General features: G+C 49.8%; 9 protein-coding genes across 9 annotated transcripts; 4 read left to right on the top strand and 5 right to left on the bottom strand.

Moving 5' to 3' along the window:
• Positions 1 to 32: 32 nt before the first annotated feature.
• On the top strand, positions 33 to 336 carry L228DRAFT_79414 (hypothetical protein). The gene has a single exon (XM_018336864.1). It carries the CDS (start codon positions 72 to 74, stop codon positions 252 to 254), a length of 183 nt encoding a protein of 60 aa, XP_018191145.1. The 5' UTR covers positions 33 to 71; the 3' UTR covers positions 255 to 336.
• Positions 337 to 513: 177 nt separating this feature from the next.
• Positions 514 to 3241, bottom strand: L228DRAFT_244457 (hypothetical protein). The gene is made up of 4 exons (XM_018331928.1): positions 2323 to 3241; positions 1892 to 2242; positions 1325 to 1778; positions 514 to 1167 (listed from the first exon to the last, which is right to left on the bottom strand). Exons 1-4 carry the CDS (start codon positions 2883 to 2885, stop codon positions 913 to 915), a joined length of 1623 nt encoding a protein of 540 aa, XP_018191146.1. The 5' UTR covers positions 2886 to 3241; the 3' UTR covers positions 514 to 912.
• Positions 3242 to 3617: 376 nt separating this feature from the next.
• On the top strand, positions 3618 to 5027 carry L228DRAFT_244458 (mitochondrial carrier). The gene is made up of 4 exons (XM_018331929.1): positions 3618 to 3767; positions 3838 to 3890; positions 3964 to 4114; positions 4184 to 5027. Exons 1-4 carry the CDS (start codon positions 3726 to 3728, stop codon positions 4916 to 4918), a joined length of 981 nt encoding a protein of 326 aa, XP_018191147.1. The 5' UTR covers positions 3618 to 3725; the 3' UTR covers positions 4919 to 5027.
• A 468-nt stretch (positions 5028 to 5495) lies between these two features.
• On the top strand, positions 5496 to 7499 carry L228DRAFT_280820 (SAICAR synthase-like protein). Its single transcript, XM_018335830.1, has 2 exons — positions 5496 to 5726; positions 5818 to 7499. The coding sequence occupies exons 1-2, from the start codon at positions 5647 to 5649 to the stop codon at positions 7286 to 7288; spliced, it is 1551 nt and encodes a 516-aa protein (XP_018191148.1). The 5' UTR covers positions 5496 to 5646; the 3' UTR covers positions 7289 to 7499.
• On the bottom strand, positions 7291 to 9153 carry L228DRAFT_227500 (translation factor; the record flags this gene model as incomplete). The annotated part of the gene is made up of 2 exons (XM_018330454.1): positions 7291 to 7736; positions 8097 to 9153. 2 exons carry the CDS (start codon positions 9151 to 9153, stop codon positions 7498 to 7500), a joined length of 1296 nt encoding a protein of 431 aa, XP_018191149.1. The 3' UTR covers positions 7291 to 7497.
• Positions 9154 to 11001: 1848 nt separating this feature from the next.
• On the bottom strand, positions 11002 to 13325 carry L228DRAFT_280822 (PP2C-domain-containing protein; the record flags this gene model as incomplete). Its single annotated transcript, XM_018335831.1, has 7 exons — positions 12817 to 13325; positions 12301 to 12619; positions 12162 to 12235; positions 12025 to 12109; positions 11757 to 11963; positions 11379 to 11682; positions 11002 to 11308 (listed from the first exon to the last, which is right to left on the bottom strand). The coding sequence occupies exons 1-7, from the start codon at positions 12850 to 12852 to the stop codon at positions 11002 to 11004; spliced, it is 1332 nt and encodes a 443-aa protein (XP_018191150.1). The 5' UTR covers positions 12853 to 13325.
• Positions 13326 to 15196: 1871 nt separating this feature from the next.
• Positions 15197 to 15821, bottom strand: L228DRAFT_208140 (ribosomal protein S12/S23; the record flags this gene model as incomplete). Its single annotated transcript, XM_018329750.1, has 2 exons — positions 15197 to 15375; positions 15563 to 15821. The coding sequence occupies 2 exons, from the start codon at positions 15819 to 15821 to the stop codon at positions 15197 to 15199; spliced, it is 438 nt and encodes a 145-aa protein (XP_018191151.1).
• A 521-nt stretch (positions 15822 to 16342) lies between these two features.
• On the top strand, positions 16343 to 17149 carry L228DRAFT_280824 (hypothetical protein; the record flags this gene model as incomplete). The annotated part of the gene is made up of 1 exon (XM_018335832.1): positions 16343 to 17149. The coding sequence occupies one exon, from the start codon at positions 16343 to 16345 to the stop codon at positions 17147 to 17149; it is 807 nt and encodes a 268-aa protein (XP_018191152.1).
• A 75-nt stretch (positions 17150 to 17224) lies between these two features.
• On the bottom strand, positions 17225 to 18333 carry L228DRAFT_244467 (50S ribosomal protein L17). Its single transcript, XM_018331930.1, has 2 exons — positions 17955 to 18333; positions 17225 to 17828 (listed from the first exon to the last, which is right to left on the bottom strand). Exons 1-2 carry the CDS (start codon positions 18168 to 18170, stop codon positions 17496 to 17498), a joined length of 549 nt encoding a protein of 182 aa, XP_018191153.1. The 5' UTR covers positions 18171 to 18333; the 3' UTR covers positions 17225 to 17495.
• Positions 18334 to 19094: the final 761 nt, after the last annotated feature.

Below are 19094 nucleotides of genomic sequence, written 5' to 3' on the forward strand. Positions count from 1 at the left end.
TTTTTTTTCTTTTATTCTCATTTATTTATAGTTCTGGATCTTTAAATTGATATCCCCCATACGCAAGTGTGATGGCAATAGCATTGTTACACTTTTTTTTTGTCTCATTTTTTTTGTCTCCTTTTTTTGTCTTCTTTTTTCCCTTTTCTTTTCTTTCCTTTTTTCACTCCGTTATATCTAGTCATCTACACTATTTCATCCCGCTTCCATTACATATATCCCTAGGGAAGGATAAAACTGGAATGCTGGAATGAGCCACCCTTCAACCCAACTCCCAGGGCTCCCGGTCTTCGTTCTTCGTTCTTCTCCCTCGGATAGGCGGATTTGAATCCAGCAATTTAACAATTTTTTTAAGGATACTTTTCAACGTGTCAATTTGTCTTATCTATGCATTCATTCATGTGTCCAATCAGGTTATCCATCGTAGTAAAACCATTGTAGTAAAATTTACTCCGCCTGCGCCGTATAATATGGCATTGGCGGGATATTGAGTAAAGCCTTTTTGCGTCTTTTCGTCCGGATAAAGAGTATACTCAGGCGCAGATTGGGTTTTAGATTCGGGGTCAGAGTGGAGTCAGAGTGTGATGGAAAATAAATTTTATTGAGACATGAATAGCACCCGCGTGAGATTATATTACAGAGAGAAAAATGGAAAAATGAAATAATGAAATAATGGGATAATGAAAAGGAGAAAGGGGAAAGGGGAAATGGAAAAAGGAGAAGGGTGTCTGGATAATGCATATATTCGACATCTCTCCTTTTGCGAAAGTCCCTCTACTGCATACTGCGTTGGGCAGTGTCGATTGCTTGACAATAACAACATCCCCCCTTTCCAACCACACCACCACCTCCTTCTCTCCCGCCTGCTGATGCGTTTGCACAGAAGAAGGACTGGAACAAGGACGCAGCATATCATGCAGTCGCCATGTCGACGTCTCCGGCAGGGGACTGTGTCTCGGATTGGGACTGGCTATGAGACTTGCTCGCGCCGCCGCTACTGCTCGCGCCGGCATAGCGATGATGATGTTGATGGTGGAGCCGGGCATCGTCATCGTCAGTGTCAGACGAGCTGGCGGGATGGCTGCTGTTGTTGCTATTGTGGTTGTTGCGGGCCAAGGCGTCGTCGTCGTTGTTACCGCGAGCGCCGCCGGTGCGAGTGCGGGTCATCTATACGTGGTGTTAGTTGTAACTGAAAGAAAGTATCGGACGGACGAATTTGGAGATGTTGAAATGGTAGAGCGCAGTGTAGAAGTAGTGGACGGTGAAGAAGTAATGAAGAGCAAAGTAATGTAGAGAGAAATGTAAACAGATGACAATGACATACCCACGATCGGACACCGCCGATTAATCCCAGACTGTATCCTGTAGCAAAGTCCGCTCCGGGGGTGCCTGGGGCGCTGGGGCTCTCGGCGCGACGGGTATCAAGTTGAGGTAAATGCGACAGGAGCTGAGCGGTGGGCGAGGCGGCGCCGCTGCGCGATCCGTAATCTCCGCCTTCCGCTGCGGACTCTCGTCGACTCGAGATGCTACTTTGCCGGCCTCGGGCGGACGGGCTGTTGGGCCGACTGCTGTTGCTGGCTGCTTGCCAGAACTGGCGAAACTCTTTGCCTAATTCTTGGCCAGTTGTGGACCAGTTGCTGCGGATACTGTCGCGCAGCTCGGCGACATGGCGCTTGAGTTCAAGCTCGTTCTTCTTGAGCCATGACACGTTGAGTTCTTGACGGGAGGCACCGCGCTTGAATTGGCGTGAAATGTACTTTTCGTAGTCGCGGACAATTCTGATAGATGTTTGTTAGTACTAGTTCTCAAAGAGACGGGATGCAATGACCACAGGTTGCACCACACGGTGCTGAGGACGTATTTATGAAATGGTTCGCCAGGGCAGACTCACTTTGTGATGATACCGGTGGTGCTGACACCCTCTGTTCGCTGCGTGACGAGGAATTTACCCTGCTCTTTAATCGGGCGGTAGATGTCGTCTCCTTCGTCTGCACCATACGGAATGTCGTCGTGCGCAACGTAGTCAATCTTGTGTTCCTCAAGAAACTCTGGAGTCACAATCCAGGGACAATCTTCAATGACCTCATCGACCCATTTGCAGTGTCGGACAGTCTCTGCACGCTCAGCTCCGCTCAGAACCGTCAAACCCTTCCGCTTGTGCGTTTCCTTGTCGCCCGTGACGCCAACGATAAGGTATGTGTCGGGGAAAGCATGCTTGGCTTGTTCGAGTTGGCGCATATGGCTGGAAGATGATTAGTATTTAGAGTCAATGTCACATTTACCATAGAGTATAAAAGAATTGACATTGTCAAGGGAACATACCCCAGGTGGAACAGGTCAAATACTCCATCTGCGTAGACTCTCACTGCCCGTCCCGTGGGCGGAGGGTTCGTGTGGTAGCCCGCAGGTTCAGCAAGTCCAGCCTTTTGAGGCGGCGGCATTGCCTTTCGTGCTTGTTCCTTTTTGGCTTCATGGGCTTCGGTCTTGGACGCGGAGCGCGCACCTCTTCGTCGAGTCTGCGTCGTCACCTCTACGCTTCCGGTCGTGGTGTCGGACGGTTCGCCAGGATCCTGGTCATCTTTGCTGGCAGAAGTCGTCGACGCGGCAGCAGGAGGTGCCCCAGCGGAGACAGAGCTCTTGCGCGCGCGTTTCGAGGGCGGATTCGTCGCCGAAGGCGCTGCTTCTCCACCAGAGGTCTTACGGTGGTGCTTCGCATCCGTCACGGCTTGCAGCTCATGATCCTCTGCGTCCTCGCCAGACGCGTCGCGCGATGAAGGCTGCAGCAGATCTGCAGGTGTCGAGGTCTGCTGGTCGGTACCTTTGGTCAAGGTCGCCGCCCGCTTGCGCTTCGTGGTGCGCGAACCTATTGATGAAGGAGAAGACATGTTATGGGGTTTGTGGTGCAATCACGGCCGCCAGGGGGTGTTATTATGCTTCGGGAGGTTTGAACCGGTCGCAGCTCGGTTCAAAAGTGCCAAGTAGCGATGAGCTACAAAAGATGTGCGGAATTAAGGAGGCGGCCACTATCCAGGCTTCCAGAAACGAAGGAATTTGTGTGATGGGTTGGATGGAATTGGCAGCACCAGAGTGTAGCAAATCACACAACGTTCAAGGTGGGCGTGGACAGTGTTGGTCCAAGCTTTGGAATCATCTGTAGCTCCGTTTCAGCTTCACGTCACTAATCGTCAGAGTAACTATTAAAAACAAAATGGATGCGATTGCTCTCACTTGATGCTCGATGCTTAAAACATAAAAGGAATCAATTCTGTTTCCTAATTGTTCTTCCTTTCAATATCACATTCCCATCGTCACGAGTGGTGTTGTTGGGATATTGAGAGACACGCACCACTCGCGTCATCATCGAGACCAACTGGGGAAATACAACCCGAATGTAAAAGTTCCATGTGACCTGTTGAATGAAAAAGTCCAAACGTGTGAGATCGTACATGAGATGACCAAAATAATCAAAAAGGGCAGTAGATGGATAATTTGATGTATTTTATTTTGAATTTGAATTCCCCTTCGTCATGTCTCAATATTTGTTCTATCAAATTCAAGTGTTGATTGAAGTCTAGACCCTTCCTCGGCTACATATCTCCTTGAGATTCTGTGATATAAAGAAACAGGATCGACTTTATACACAATTCATTCATCCTTGACCAACCATTGTACCTACGACACTTACTACCTGAATACAGCCTCCCCTTGGCGGTGAGAACAAGTGTATGTCGTCAAGTGGGAAAGGTGAACACCAACTCAAAGATGAGGTTCGTCGCAAATCTTCTCCGGTCCCTTTTTATCATTTCTCTCTCCATTTTCTAATCTCGACGATTGTAGGGATCCAAGCTGCAAGTCGTCACTGCGGGTGCAATTGGCGGGCTAGTCTCACGGTGAGTTTCAATGCAGTCATTGCTTCGTCTCTTTGATGCATATGCGAAATCAGTCCACGCTCATGCGATACAGATTTTGCGTCGCACCGCTTGATATTATCAAAATCCGACTGCAGCTACAAATCCACTCTCTCGCCGACCCTTTGAACCCCGTCACCAAAGGATCTCTCGCAAGAGGTGCCATTGCAACCGCAAAACAAGTCTTGCGCGATGAAGGAATACGGGTACAGTTCTTCCTTTTTGTCAAACAAATACTTGTCTTGTGGCTAACATGTAGTGTTTGACAATTGCAGGGCTTTTGGAAAGGCAATGTACCCGCCGAGCTGCTCTACATTATCTATGGGGGCGTGCAATTCTCTACATACCGTGGCACCGCGACATTTCTAGAATCTCTTCCGACACATGCATCCACGCCCTCGTCCGTCGAGACATTTATCAGCGGTGCCGTCGCTGGCGGTGCCGCCACCGCCGCGACATACCCGCTCGACCTCTTGCGCACGCGCTTCGCCGCACAGGGCACCGAACGCGTCTACTCCACCCTGCGGTCCGGCATTCGGGACATATACCATGACGAAGGCATATACGGCTTCTACCGGGGATCCGTAGTCGGTGTCGGGCAGATTCTGCCGTACATGGGAATCTTTTTTGCCGCCTATGAGCAATTCCGTGTTACGTTATCGCCGCTCAATCTTCCGTTTGGCTCAGCCGATGCCACCGCCGGAATGCTCGCCAGTGTCATCGCCAAGAGCGGAACCTATCCGCTTGATACGGTGCGCAAGAGGCTTCAAGTCCAGGGTCCAAGCCGGGAGAAATACGTCTATCATAACATTCCTGTATACAAGGGCACGCTGGGCACAATCAGGGCTGTCTTGGCTAAGGAAGGGATCAGAGGGTTGTATCGCGGTTTGACAATTAGCCTGATCAAGACGAGTCCCGCGAGCGCAATTATGCTCTGGACATATGAGCGCAGTTTGGAATTGATGCAGGGCATGGAAAGTATATGGACAAAGCAGGCGCGGACATGTTAATATGTTTTCATACCTTTTTTTTTTCCCCGCAGATGCAACTAGAAGCACACATGGGCTGCATTATCAGCATGATAGATATTCCTTATAAAGCTGGAGTTTAGCACGGGCGTTTGATGACCTTGGTCAGTCATATTCGATGAAACATGTTTCCACATTTTGCCCTAGCATAACTATGGTCTCAAACCAGTCCATCCCAGAGTGAAAAACAAAATTCTGAGCCGTGGATTTCTTAACTGTAGCTAGGTAAAAGCCTTACCTACCAATTGGCGACACTTCAGCGCATCTTCTGCCTTGCCCTTAGTAGATGACAGGAGTCACCATTTGCGCAAACAGTTCCAGTCCGGCGCAACGTAAAAGTAACTTCAGTGACCCGACAGCGGGAACTTTCCTTTCCCCCTCGCCCCGCCCATAGCCGCCCCTTGGGTCCCTGACCCTTCTTTTCCGTCGTCGTCATCCCCGCTGAACTCGGGGGTTATTCTGGGCTCCGATACGGAGTACAGTATAACTTATAATTTTCAGCCCCTCGTCATCTTTTCAGCCCTACGAAATATATTCCCCTCTTCTCACGGCTGTTCACAACGTTCGCAGCTACACAGCTACAATCTACATTGACATGACTAATAGACAATAGCATCTTGTTTTCTTATCCCTCATTTTTTATTTAACTTTTTCATTTTTATTTCCCGAGCTTTCTTTGAACCTTTGCTTGCTTTGGTTCCTTGGCCAGCATGTCTCCACAACAACAGCAACATCAACACTCTCTAAAGGAAACAGATTTAATAGCCTACGATAATGTCGCCGCCGGGCAGTAAGTTTTCTCTCCTCAACTCTCCCTTGTTTCCTTTTCTGTTGAGGCAAGAAAGAACATACGATTTGTAGCTAACACAGCCCAACTCCAGTGAAGGCGTCCTGTCCGACTCCTCAGGCGCGCTCATAATCAAGCCATGCACGGCGGCAGAAATATTCTTTTACGAGTCCGCATTCACGCATCCCGAGTTTCTGTCCTACATGCCCGCGTTCATGGGCACGCTTAGTCTTTCTCCACAGAACAATGACCCTGCCGCTGTTGCTGCACTTACAGCCGCCGCTGCTGCGACCCCAGGAACTTCTTCAGAGCAAGACACGCCTTTGCCGGTCTCTGAGCTACCTCCTATCGAATCAGCAACACCAACGATACCAACGGTACCAACGCCACTCGATACCGTAGATCCCCATACCCCGAACCCTCAATCTTCAACGACCGACGACAGCAATATCCCTGCCACAGCCACTGCTACAGAGGACAACCGCACGCCCGACGAGCGGGATCCTGGTCCGCTACGTGGCAAAAAACTAGACACCGGACTGGCAATCGTGCTGGAAAATGTCGCGGGGAAATTCACGCGGCCAAATATACTAGACGTCAAGCTCGGCGCGCAGTTATGGGACTCGCAGGCCCGGCCCGAGAAACGCGCGCGACTCGATAAAGTCGCTGCGGAGACGACAAGTAAGAGTCTTGGGTTCCGCATTGCAGGGATGAAAGTATGGCGCGGTGATTCTCTTCCTCTTCCTGGCAGTAGTAGTACTCCTCCTCTTCCTAGCAGCAGCAGCAACACTACTCCCCCTCCTCCTGGTGGCAGCACCACTACTGCGACAGGAAACAATGCCAGCAACGAGGAGTCCACCGAAATATCACAACCAGACCGATACCAGACCTACGACAAGTTCTACGGCAGGAGCTTCACGGCAGAGAATGTGGCCGATGGCTTTGCAGAGTATTTGCGCTTCGACAACGGCGTCGCACTTCCCGGGGATTGTCGTGCTGGAACAAGTCCTTTTGAAACCGACACATTTACATTACGGAATAGCGATACTGCAAAAGACAGATCACGGAATGAGACGGCAAAAGACATGTCACGGAATAATAACGAGACGGCAAAAATGCTGGCACGCCGATTCGCAAACGACGTGCGTGGGATCCAGACCATGCTCGAGCGCGAAGAAAGCAGAATGTATTCTGCGAGTATCCTATTCGTGTACGAGGGCGACGAGAAGGCCCTACAGGATGCCCTCGAGGCCGAACAGGCAGAGGGTACGGGGAATGATATATCTCAGCGTCCAAATGTCGAGCCTGAAGTCCATCTCTTGGATGAGAAGGACGAGGATGAGTTTGGCCTTGACCTTGGCGGCGACGAAGAGGACGAAGAGGAAGAAGAGGATGAAGAGGATGAAGAGGATGAAGAGGATGGTCCGCCGCCGATAAGCGCGACGAAACTCATCGATTTTGCACATGCACAGTGGACGCCAGGACAAGGGCCAGACGAGAATGCATTACAGGGCGTGAGAAGCGTAGCGGATATTTTAGAACGGCTTGCTATTGCTACAAGATAGACGTTTCCTGTTTGTAAAAATATATTCATTTGAATTTTGCTTCTAAACCCCCACCGTGTCTATCTAATTGAATGAAAAAGCATCAATATGACCGTCTATAAAGATGTTATCAACATAAAAAACCAATGCCAATGCTCAATTGGAGGCTCCTAAGGGCATTCCATTGATAAACCCCGACTAATAGACCCGACGAATAGACCCCGACTACTCTAATAAACCCTGAACTCCGCGGCTTTGCGTAACCGATTCATCACAGCCGCGGCGACGCTGCCGTCGTGCTCGTCGCTTACGCCTTCTACGAAGATCGCGTCGACGCCGCGCTTGTCCAGCTCGCGCAAGGCGGAGAAAAGTCCGCGCGCGATATCGTCCGTGTGTGCGCCGAGATGGATATCATGTAGGTGGACCGGAGCGGACTGTTCAGGAGCAGTCACATTCGCAGTCGTAGTAGCTGAGTCAGGAGAAGAAAAAGAAGAAGGAGACAAAGGAGGAGGAATGGAATCGAAAATGTAGTGCCGCGCAGGAGGCACGGCATGCGTCGTCAGCGACTGGAGAAGATTGAATAATGTAGGTGGGAGAGAGTCCGGATTGGAACTGGCATGTGTGGCGAGAGTTTTGTGGTTGAGGTCGGTATGGGAAATAGTGAATTCGGGAATGGCGCTGAGTGGGAGAGTTTGGCCGGGAATTGCATTTATAGTTGCAGCTGCGGAGGTAGGAGGGACAGAAGAAGAAGAAGTGGACGAGGAGGGAGCGGAAGAGGAAGAGGAAGTGGGAGAGGATGAGCCCGCCTCAACAAGAGTGACGGGCTGACCGAACCCCAGCTTCCAAGTCTTGGTCCTCACGGAGCCAATGCGTCGATTGGGTCCGAGTCTGCGCTGGACATCTTCGAGGGTCGGAGAGTCAGATCCGGCCTCAAACAAGACGACCGTTGCCTTTGGTGAATAATGACGATACTTCATGCCCGGCGCACGAGGAGCTTTCTCCTTTTCCGAAGAATCCTTGTATCCGATCTCGACGTTTTCCCAGCCGGGACAGTCGCGCAGCTGCTCAATGCTGATGCCGCCGGGACGAAGGATCAAGGGCGGGTTCGAAAGGCCATCGACGACTGTGCTCTCGACACCGACGTCGCTGGGCCCGCCGTCGAGAATGACGTCGATTCTGCCGTCGAGGTCATACTTGACGTGTTCTGCGGTCGTGGGGGACGGTTTCGTGGATGCGTTTGCTGAGGGCGCCGCGAGTGGTGCGCCGGCCAGCTTGATCAGCGCGAGGGCGAGAATGCTCTTGGGCATTCGAGCGCCGAATGTGTCCAGGCCGGCTGTGACTTCGGGTGCGAGAGACGAGTTTGCTGGGTTTGGGAGAAGAATTGTCAGAGGTCCAGGCCAGAATTTGCGGATCAGGGGCTTGTAGATGCTCGGGATTGGATCCGACTCTAGGCCTGCATCGCCTGCTGAGCCATTTGTACCGGCGCTTTTGCCGGAGTCAGCAGTCCGTCTAGCGGGCTGGAGAAAGTCTCGTAGCTGTTCAAGAGAGCAAAAGTGCACAATCAGAGGATTGTCCGAGGGCCGCTGCTTTGCTTTGTAGATCCCTTGCACGGCCAGACTTCTTGTCGCGTCTGCACCAAGGCCGTATACTGTCTCGGTGGGAAATGCAACTGGTATGTTTCTTGTGCATAGTCGTTCTGCGGCCTCTTTCAGGTTCGCGGCATCTGTCGTGTCGTCTCGCAAGTCGATTTCCCAGCTGTCTAGCACAGAGTCGGCGCTGCCTGTGAAGTTGAATCGCCCAATGCGTGCAGGGTCTACAGGGAGGATACGTGTGGATGGTCCCGTGGACCCTGCGACTCCGTTAGGAGTGTCTGTAGTAGCAGTCATGTCGGCAATCGGCGTCACTGGTTTGAAGGTTGAAAAGTGTCGGAGTTGGACTGCCGACGAAACAGCAGCGATGCAGCGATTTATGCTAACAGTTGTTCGAGTGCAAGCTTTGCAACCCAGCGTATTCCAGCAGGATAGAGTGAGCCTGTGAACTGTAGCAGATATTCCCGCCAGTGTCCTGATATTTCTTAACTCAGTTGGTGAAACTGAGTCGCACGTTCACACTCTGCGGAAGGTTTTCGAGTTGCGCGTTTTAAACAGACGTAGTATAGTCAATGAAAAGAAATGATCCCGAGCAAATATGCAACTATGAAGAATGATGTCGCCGTCAATGCCCTTGGGCGCAATGGTATGGTTTGTGTTCAGCCTAATATGGCATGCGGTTCTTTGAATCTGCAATAGTATTGATGACGGAGGTGCTCCTTGTACAATTTCTTCAACATTGATGTGACAATTGAAGGAGCTAAATTCTTAACAAGTTTTTTAATTGAGTCCAGAGCTTTAGGTTTTCCTGCGGAGTTGATAAGCTGATTAAATTGTGTGCTCGTGAATTTGCAGTGGTAAAGGTGAAGCTGTGCCCGAACCGACGTTCCGAACCAAAAAATTTGGCGATGACTCAGTGTGGTATAGTCCAGGGTGCAGTGCCACATGCATGTTGAATGACGCAAAACCTCGGTGGTCCAGACCGGCGACTTTATATCAGCAATAAGAAATAATGATAATGTATATTCTTGAACTGTCTGTTTAATTAGAATTAGTTTTGCAGATGCTAAATCCCTCGGTATATAGGAGTTATTTTAAATTTTCATTCGACACGGTAGGAATCTTTGATCTGGAAAAAAATGCAAGTAATCCATTACCAGAAGTATTTACAAAAAAAATATTGTACAACTATTGAAAAAACAAGCACTTTAGCATATAATGCCCATATCTTGTTTCCCAGAATCGCAGGCAGTCTTCATCACATTACTACAGCAGTAAAAATCACGGTGATACGTTGACATCACATGCATAATTTCATCATCACAAGCATCTTCAAGCATGGATGCATACAAATCTTCTTTCAAACATTTCTTTGCTGCTCGTGCTTCGTGAAAACCATTTATGAAATCATGAAAAACACGTATCCTTTAAACGTGCCCGCCGTATGCAAATCCTGATAGAAGTAAAAATGAAATAGAAAAAGTAAAGGAAAATACTGCGCAACCCCATCGAGCATCGATCCACCCCGTCCACCGCCTGGTGTGCAACCCCCGTGAGGTTTCATGTGTATCTTTCCCCGCCCGTCACAGCGTCTGTTCTATGAGCCCCTCAAGGCATGCCACGAAATGTGCATATTTTGAGCAAATTTGGCTCATAGCACGAGTGAACCAGGAGTTCGGCAGAAAGGGACGCATCACATGAACGTCGAGAATGTCAACTCCCAGTCAAACTAATCCTATCTGTCGTTTTCTCCCGGACAAACGCCCAGACGACTTGACAGGATCTGTACGCACGTGATACAAGAGGCATGGTTCCCCCCACCGTCCACAAGATTCATAATACAGGAAAAAAAGAAAGCAAACGAGGAATAAAAAAGGTAGGAGATGGAAGAGAAAAAGAAGTAAGGAAAGAAGATAAAGAAATGGAGTATCGTGAATGGGCAGCGATGATGCCCTATGAGGGAAAAAAACCTGCTTTCCATTTATTTCTGCCCGACATGTCCGCAACATGTCACCATGACAAAGGATCATCCTTTCCGCCCTTCTCGCCCATTGCTACCCAAATCGCAAACAACTGCCGGGTATCGTTCCTCATTTGAAACGCACATAGACAAGTGTGCGCTCACACCAATGGATAATGAATCGTCTATTTGTCAGAAGAAGGCTTGTGCTCCTCAGAAGTGGATGATTCTTGAGAAGGGCCCGAAGATTCGTGAGATTCCGCTGCGGGTTGCTCCTTCTCCTTCTCCGCGTCCGCATTGTCTTCGTCCGAGTTGGCATGGCGTTTGTCAACCTGGCTCGCGAGGTCCTTGTCTTCCTCAGAATGGTCAAACATCTCTGCATCGTCGGAGTCGGTCAAGACCTCGGTCCCATCACCGAGCAAGATGATGCGGCCAGACCGCTCGCCAAATCGGTGACCGCGGTGGTCCATGTCGACATCGTAATCTTCCGAGCTGTCGTCAAAGTTATGATGCACTCCGGGGCCGCGGAATTCAGCTACACGGACATAAATGGTTAGCTAACATTCGATGGCACGGGGGTTTGAGGTGTTCAAAGGACTTGCCATACTCGGGCGGAGCGCAAGGGCCATCGCCATTAGCTACCCGGTCCGCAACCTTCTTGTACCAGTCATCCATGCTCTCCTCTCCTCGAAGCAAGGCGACAATGACCATGGTCATGTTATCGCACCCGACACCACCAGTGTCGCTGTTAGAGGCCAAGCAGTTGTCCATCATATTCTCGCAAATCGATTCCAAGGGCTGCTTCGCGGCAATGCCACGGCGCACAAACTCAATCACAGCCTGAGATGATTGGCAATCCCAGATACCTACACATCCAAGAAACAAAACATTAGCAAGACACAATTATGGAGCCAAATACTTAAAACGAAGAAAGGCGTACCGTCACAGGCGATGACTAGGAACTCGTCGTCATCAGAAATGTCGTGCACAATAACGTCCGGAAAAGCGGTCACGATTTGCTGCTCGGGCGAAAGCTCGGGGCTCTTTTTGAATTCGAAGTCACCGAGGGCACGGGACAACGCGAGGTTGCCATTGACTCGTCCAAAGTCGACGAAACCGCCTGCGGCACATATTCTTGCTTTCTCGCCTATAAATAGAGTCAGCATAATGTTCTTCGGGCCAACGAAACAGCCAACACCAATTCTCACCCTCGTTTTGCGGCTTGTGGTCAAAAGACAGCGGCTTTGCTCGGCCCTTGACGCCGAGAACGGTTCGCGAGTCACCCGCATTGCCCTATCAAAATCAGTATGGAGCGTTTGCGATGTACACAATCATTGCCACGTACAACAAAGATTTTGTCTTTTGAGATGATGCCGACCGAGGCCGTACAACCAGAAACCTCTTCCTGGTACCGATGATCTAACAAGCAATGTCAATCACTTTTCATGACTCATTCCATTTGATACGGGACGCAGAGGACATACCCGCAAGTATTGCTCGGTCTGTTGCAAGAAAGCCGTCCTTGAGGGCTTGTTCAATGTCACCACGCTTGAACGCTTCCTGTCTTGCAATGATCTTGTGCACGTTCTCTCCACAATAGATAGCAACACGGTCACCTCCGTGGCCGTCATAGACACCAAAAAAGCTGTAGGGGGTCTTATCCGATCCTACGCCATTTGGCTCATCCTCGCCTTCAGGCTTTAGATCTAAGATACAAGCGTGGGCGTCTTCCATGCTGATACGCCATCCTTGCATGCACGAGAATCCATATGCGAGACGATTATTGTGGCCCGAATCCGACGTCTGGAATGAGAAGGGAACCGGTTGTCAGCGACTTTAACTAGGCCTCAAGTAATGAAAGACGAATCAGGATCTTGTGGGAGGGTTCCTGGAAGCACCTCTCAAGGAGAACCGCGGCGAGACGAAGGCGGGGAAGAAAAGGGAGGTAAAAGCGTAGAATGAGGCCGACACGAGCAGCATCGCTACCTGGGAGCACAAACCTTGTCGACGACGGGCTCGGAAAGAGTCTGACCCATCTTGTGCGCCGGAGAATGGTTATGCGTCTGAGCTCAGGGTGAAGATTGTAACGGGCGGAGTGAAAACGGGAGTTGCGTCTAACTTTTGGTGGGGGAGAAGCGTGATTGCAACAATCCGATGTCGTTGGTGGTTGTGGGTAGTGGGGCTTTAGATTATGACGTTGCCAGGAAAGGCAAGTTTAGAACAGGGGTAGGAAATTTTCAAACGAGATTCAACGGAACGTTGGCTGTCAAACGGAGAGAGGACAGAGGGATTGCAGCAACGTCCGAAGAAAGTCGCGTGGTGGGATGTGGGAAGAGGCGAAGAAGAGATTGTGAGGTGCTGATGACGGATGGGAGCGAAATTCTGAGTGTTAGTGGTAGCAATAGTAGTAGCAGCAGGCGCGGCGGCGAGAAGAGGCAGTGGAGTGGGAGACCTGGTTAAACTGGCGGGCCAAGGAGAGCGAGCGAGCGAAAAGCCAAGGGCCGGCCGGGAATACCTGGGAGGTGTCAGGGTTGGTTGGCGGATGAATGAAAATGAGTGAGTTGAAGTGCTGTGCGAGGAGCACTCCGCACACGCTGCGGTACTTAGGGGATGATGAGCCACAAAAGAACCCGCCCAGGCAACTACGCCATCATCTAGATTCACATGAGCTATCTTAGACACACTCCTTGCACCCTCCTTCCACCTGCTTCTCTTCTCTTTCTCTCCCGAAAGGGATATCCAAGCGAAATGCACAAAAACAGGAACCGGGTGAGGACACGCGACCCAGACAACTAATGATGATATCCAAACAGTAATGTGAAAAATAGATGAATAATCATGGTAAAAATCAAACACAGCAATTGGCGCGCTGGAAGGGGGATTTGACATGGAATACTTTGTTCTCTAGCACGAGAGAAACCTAAGGTTCAGATGGAGAGATGGGCCTGTCCGAGGAGAAAGGGTTCCATTGTAGACACCAGTGCTGGTTCTCGGGCTTCCCAAGGTGGGTAAACAGTCAAGGCGATCACCACCTTCCCAATGTTCTCGACCACGTTCTAGACGTGAGGAGTCCACCACCTCGGCGAAGACGGAAGAATTGGCCCTCAGAACAAATTAGGAGTAGCCATCGCCCTCATCATTATCAGAGGGTCACTGGAATTTAACACTTGGAGTATTCGCCTTATGCAGTCACTATATGGGTATGGTCAATAGACGGGATTGATGCATACAGAATACATTACCAAGTACTTGATTCACTTATTAGGAATTGATCCCTGCGTAGGGCTCATTGTTAAGTAGTACCCACCGTGACTGAGGGAGAGTCGGTGCAGCATGACCGAGCTGTTGAGAAGCGCACCCCAGCCCCATCCGTGTCCCTCGTCTTGGTGGAGATGGATTATCACGGCCTGCCCCGACACCCCCTCTCTTACCGCCCCTCGGCCAGATATTTCCCCAGCCACCTCCGCCATAACGTACATTCGCATTAGTCATGGCAATGCATGGAGAGGTCAGTGGCACTCCATTCAGCTAGGGATTGGCTCATTCGATTGATAGCTGAAGGAGTGTATCAATAATTACTCGTACTCTTTTCTGTTCTTTGGTTATTGAGCTTCTCTATTTGGGCAATTCCAGAGCTCGAATATCCTCTTCAGCTCTCCTTCTTACTTGTCTTGCAAAGATGCTTTCTGGTGGTTTCGATGCGCATGGTTCAAACGGGCAGTTCTTCATCTTCATCTGAGTGATGGCATTAGATTCACAAATTTGCGCAAGTTACTCGACTTATAATGAAGGTATGTAATGGTGAGTTTACGTCATCCAGAACAATCCAGTTATCGAAAATGCATAACCACGGGGAAGCCTTGCAATGGAGAGAGAAAACAGTGTAGAGTTCGTAACTTCGCTGGTCCGAAGGACAAAGAGGGCAAGGACAATCAGTAGAATTGTCCCTAACAACAGCGCCAAGAAACGGACCGAGTAACTACTTAGGCCTCTTCGACGTGTGTGAGATCAAGGCGGAACCGAAGATCGAGTGATACTTCGTGTCCTGGCATGGCAAGCTCATTGCATTGGTGACCGTAAGCAGCGTAGAGTCGGGAAAGAGGCGGCCGTTCGGAAAATGTTCGAGAATTGAAGCCTATCGTGAGACAAATGTTTCCACAGACGCAGACACAAAACACGCGAGAATTAAAAGAGTGAGACGACAGGGAGGAATTATCATTTCAATGTGACATTTGTGATTTAAGACACATCCAGTCTCTCGCTGTGGATGACACAGATGCAATTTCCCACCCGCAACATGCCATTTATCCACAACCACGACTGTCCTCCGCGACGAAACAGAAACGCCTTGCTTGATTGACCATATGCCGTAGTCGCAATTTACGAACGGGGCTTCTCCTTCTTCTCCTTCCACAGGGCGGAGAGACCGACACCAGAGACCTTGACGACCTTGAAACGGACACCGGGAATATCACCCTTGGCCTTACCCTTACGACCGAAACCAGCAAGGAGGACCTCGTCGTTCTCGTCAACGAAGTTCAAGCAACCGTCGTTGGGGACTAATAAAAATGACTCCGTCAGCTATAACTCTTCTCGTTGCTGATATAGACCCTCCAACGCATATTGAAACCGATATTCTTCTTCCGCCTCTTATGGATGAACGTCCAGCCCGTTTTAAATCCATAACCAATTGTTTCCATCGAATCCTATTCCAATCTCAACAAAGGAAAATTCTATCTCACGTACCGAAAGCGGTGACCTTCTTGCCGTTCTTGATCAACTGAACACGGACACACTTCCGAATGGCCGAGTTGGGCTGCTTGGCCTCGACACCGACCTTTTCGAGGACGATACCCTTGGCGTGGGACGAACCACCGAATGGCGAGGACTTGTAGGCGGTACCCAAAAGACGCTTCTTGTAGTGAAGGTCAGCCCACCGACCCTCACGACGGTGGTTGCGCAGCTTGCGCGCGGCGTTGAGTCCTCTAGGCTTTCCTTTACCCATGTTGGCGGTCTAAATGTCGTCGGAAAACGTAAACAGTCAGTGATGGATGCTCTTCTCGGAGACGGCCCTTCTTCGTATCTCTTTTCTTGCGGAGGTGAAAAGAATAGATCGAAGAGGCAATGATCGTGGATAGGGCGGCTTACCGGTCGATGAGATGGTCGTCGTCGTCGTACTCGGGTTGAGGAATCTTGCGCCCCGTCACGAAGTTGGACAGTATGAGAGCGGTTCGCTAAGCGAGTGTGTGCGATGGTGGCGTTTATGCCCTAATCACCAGGTAACTTAATCACCCCATTGATAACATCCAGCTTCGAGCGGTACGTACCTCCTCCTTTGCTGCTGCTGAACCTCTCGGTAAATCGTTTAACCGATCCACGGTCCTTACCCCAGATTGGTCTCCGCTTTGTCCGAAGTGCAGTAATACGCAGCATGCTCAACTGCTCCTGCTGTTACTGTAAATCATCCCATAGCTTATACAAAGGTCCTGCACTCAATCGTACCTTCCCTATAGAGTGCTATCAGTCATGGCATCCTCCTCCAAATTAAAGCCCCCAGGGGATCACAAGCAGAGTTCTCGGCTTCCACCGCCCTCTCTCTTCCTTGCGCCTCCCAGCCAAGCCGCTTCCACCAACTCATTGCTTCTGCAACCTACCAACTCTGCCACTGGACAGCCTGGCATACCGCCCTTACTGCGCTCTCGCTCAACGCGGGACCAGCAGGCCGCATCTCATCAATCTGATACATCACGCCCTTTAGAGCATTTTCAATCTGCGCCGTCCCATTCCCAGCAGCAAGCATCTGAACAACCCCCACCACTTTTCTCTAGATCATCTGGGCAGGCAGCAATGGAACGCGCCGATGCCCTCTGGGCTGAGATGCAGAACACGCTGGAAGACGTAGAGCTGAGTGCAGCGAGCAGCACACATGTCTTTGGTGCAGAGCATTCTCGAGCAATCGAGGAACTAGGACAAAAGCAAATTGCCTTGGCGCAGGCTTGGGCGCACGGCGAAAGGGATGGCGAACAAGAATTGGAGCAAGAAAAGGCCACTCTAGCGGCCGATGGAGGTGATGCTCGAACGGGGAGAGCGCAAACAACAAAACCAGAAAGTACTACAAAACACAGTGAGCTAGAGCTTGGCACGGATGATGATATTGTTCTCGCTCGAAGACGACGTGAAGCAAATGACAGATATTTCCACAGCGTAAAAGCCGGGGTACAAGACGTTGTAGCAAAACTTGAGGATGTCGCCGTTGCAATGCGTGGTGTTGAGCAGGCAAGTAAAGAGTTGTGGGAAGACAACGACAGTGTGACGGGTAGTTTGGCTTCGTAACAACACATGATGACATAACCATTGGCGCATGAGATGGCGTTTTCGGGCCTGTGTTATGATGTCCTTTGCTTTTCTTCGGGTGATATCCACGTTTGTACCTCTTATACTGCTCTCTTATCAAGAACTGCTCCGTGAAAATAGAATCATTTTCTGGTCAACTGTTCAATAAATAATATACATAGAAATCTTCATATGCCCATAACTCCAGATGCTGAGACGGAAACGAATAAACTTTACACAATCAAGGCGAGAACTGGAACTGATGTGACTGCGTCAGTTCTCACCAGAGCATCGAAAATAAGATTTAAATCTTTCTCCCTGTCCTCCTGTGTGTTGATTGAGCACCCTAAGGCTTCTCCTTGTTGACACCCATCTGCTCAAACTTGCGGACCATCTTCTCTAGCGCCTCCTCACCGTTCTTCCGGAATCTCGTCACCTTTCTGATATTCGTCGCCGTGATTTCATTGACTTCTTTATTATCAGCCCGTACCCGCGCCAGGGTCTTCGCCGTCATGGCAAATCGCATGTCCTTTGGTCCGTCGACGAGCTCCAGAATAGCAGAGGGCGCTTGGTCGTCCTTCAGGGGCTCAATACGGAGTACGCGTGTGTATCCTCCGTCACGGTTGGCATATCGTTCGCGGAGAGGACCAAAGAGTTTAGGAATCAATTCGACGGGTTTCTGCAATTCAATCCGTTAGCGCGCCCTCCTGACATCTTGGACATCCTCAAAAATTTGTTGGTGCTGTCCATAAGTATCGGGCTCCAACAATATCATATGAGACCCGGAGAGCGGAAGATGACCTACATAGAAAATACTTGTCGCATTCCGTCTCGATGCCTCAGTGTTCTTCTTTCCCATGGTAATCAACTTGTCGGCGAGCCGCTGGGCTTCCTTGGCTTTGGGCCATGTCGTCGAGATGGTCTCGTGTTCGAAGAGAGATGTAACAAGGTTTCGTAAGAGAGCCTGACGGTGCGAAGACTTGCGGCTCAAGTGCCTGTATTTTGCTGCTCCTCCGGCCATGGTGGTTTGAGGACTGGTGGAGATTGAACGTAGTAAAATGTAGTCGGCGTGTCACTTGGCAAGAGATTCCGAGTCCTCAATCAAAGAATTAGTGCATCGAACAAGAAAAGCTTTCGGACCCGACAATGCAAGAGGCGATTGGGCTTGGCGTCACAATTGATCTGGAAATCTACTTGGCAGTTTGGCACAGGAAAGTTGATGATTGGATTTGTCCGTATATTATTACGGTGAACTAGAGCGACCTTGACTGAAAAAATCTTACCGAACTTTAAGCGGCCCTTGCCTCGTTGTTTCTTCAAGGTGCTTCACTATAAGTTACTGATACCCTCACTACATTTAGTTACATATCTCAGCTACAATATCAAGTTTCAGCGAGGATCTGTAATAGCCTTAACTGTAATTTGGCAAGACTAGCAGTCCCAACAACGCAACTTCTGGTGACCGCAGAGGTTCGTGAATACCGAGTGTTTGACTATACAACTTGGGGCATGAATTCTTTTTCTTTATGGTATTATTTATGTCTTATCAGAGGCAAGTGAGGAAAAGAAACTTAATCCAGTGCCTCTGCAGAATATACAATCAAATGAACGGTTTCAGTGGATCAAAGGATGAACAGTAAGAGGATAATTGAGAAATTTTGAGATTAGGGCACAGTCAAGCTTGGGAGCGATCTGTCTTTCAAGCAATGTCATAAATGCATTGACCCTCTTAAGAGTCACAATCTTGTCAGTATTAGTCCGGTCAGACCACCATTGTTGAGTTGATTTGAGGGACCGTTCTGTGCTCTACGACGTATTTACTATCCCTCCAACCTCGGATCGCCGGATGAACGGTTCCTGCGCACAGAGTAAGGATTTCCGTTGCCTCCTCATTTAAAAGAGGAGTCAGCAGGTTCGGGGAACCTACGTTTGTCAGAAAATAAAA

Source organism: Xylona heveae (genome assembly GCF_001619985.1).
Source record: "Xylona heveae TC161 unplaced genomic scaffold L228scaffold_2, whole genome shotgun sequence".
In the NCBI taxonomy this organism is placed as follows: Eukaryota; Fungi; Ascomycota; class Xylonomycetes; order Xylonales; family Xylonaceae; genus Xylona; species Xylona heveae.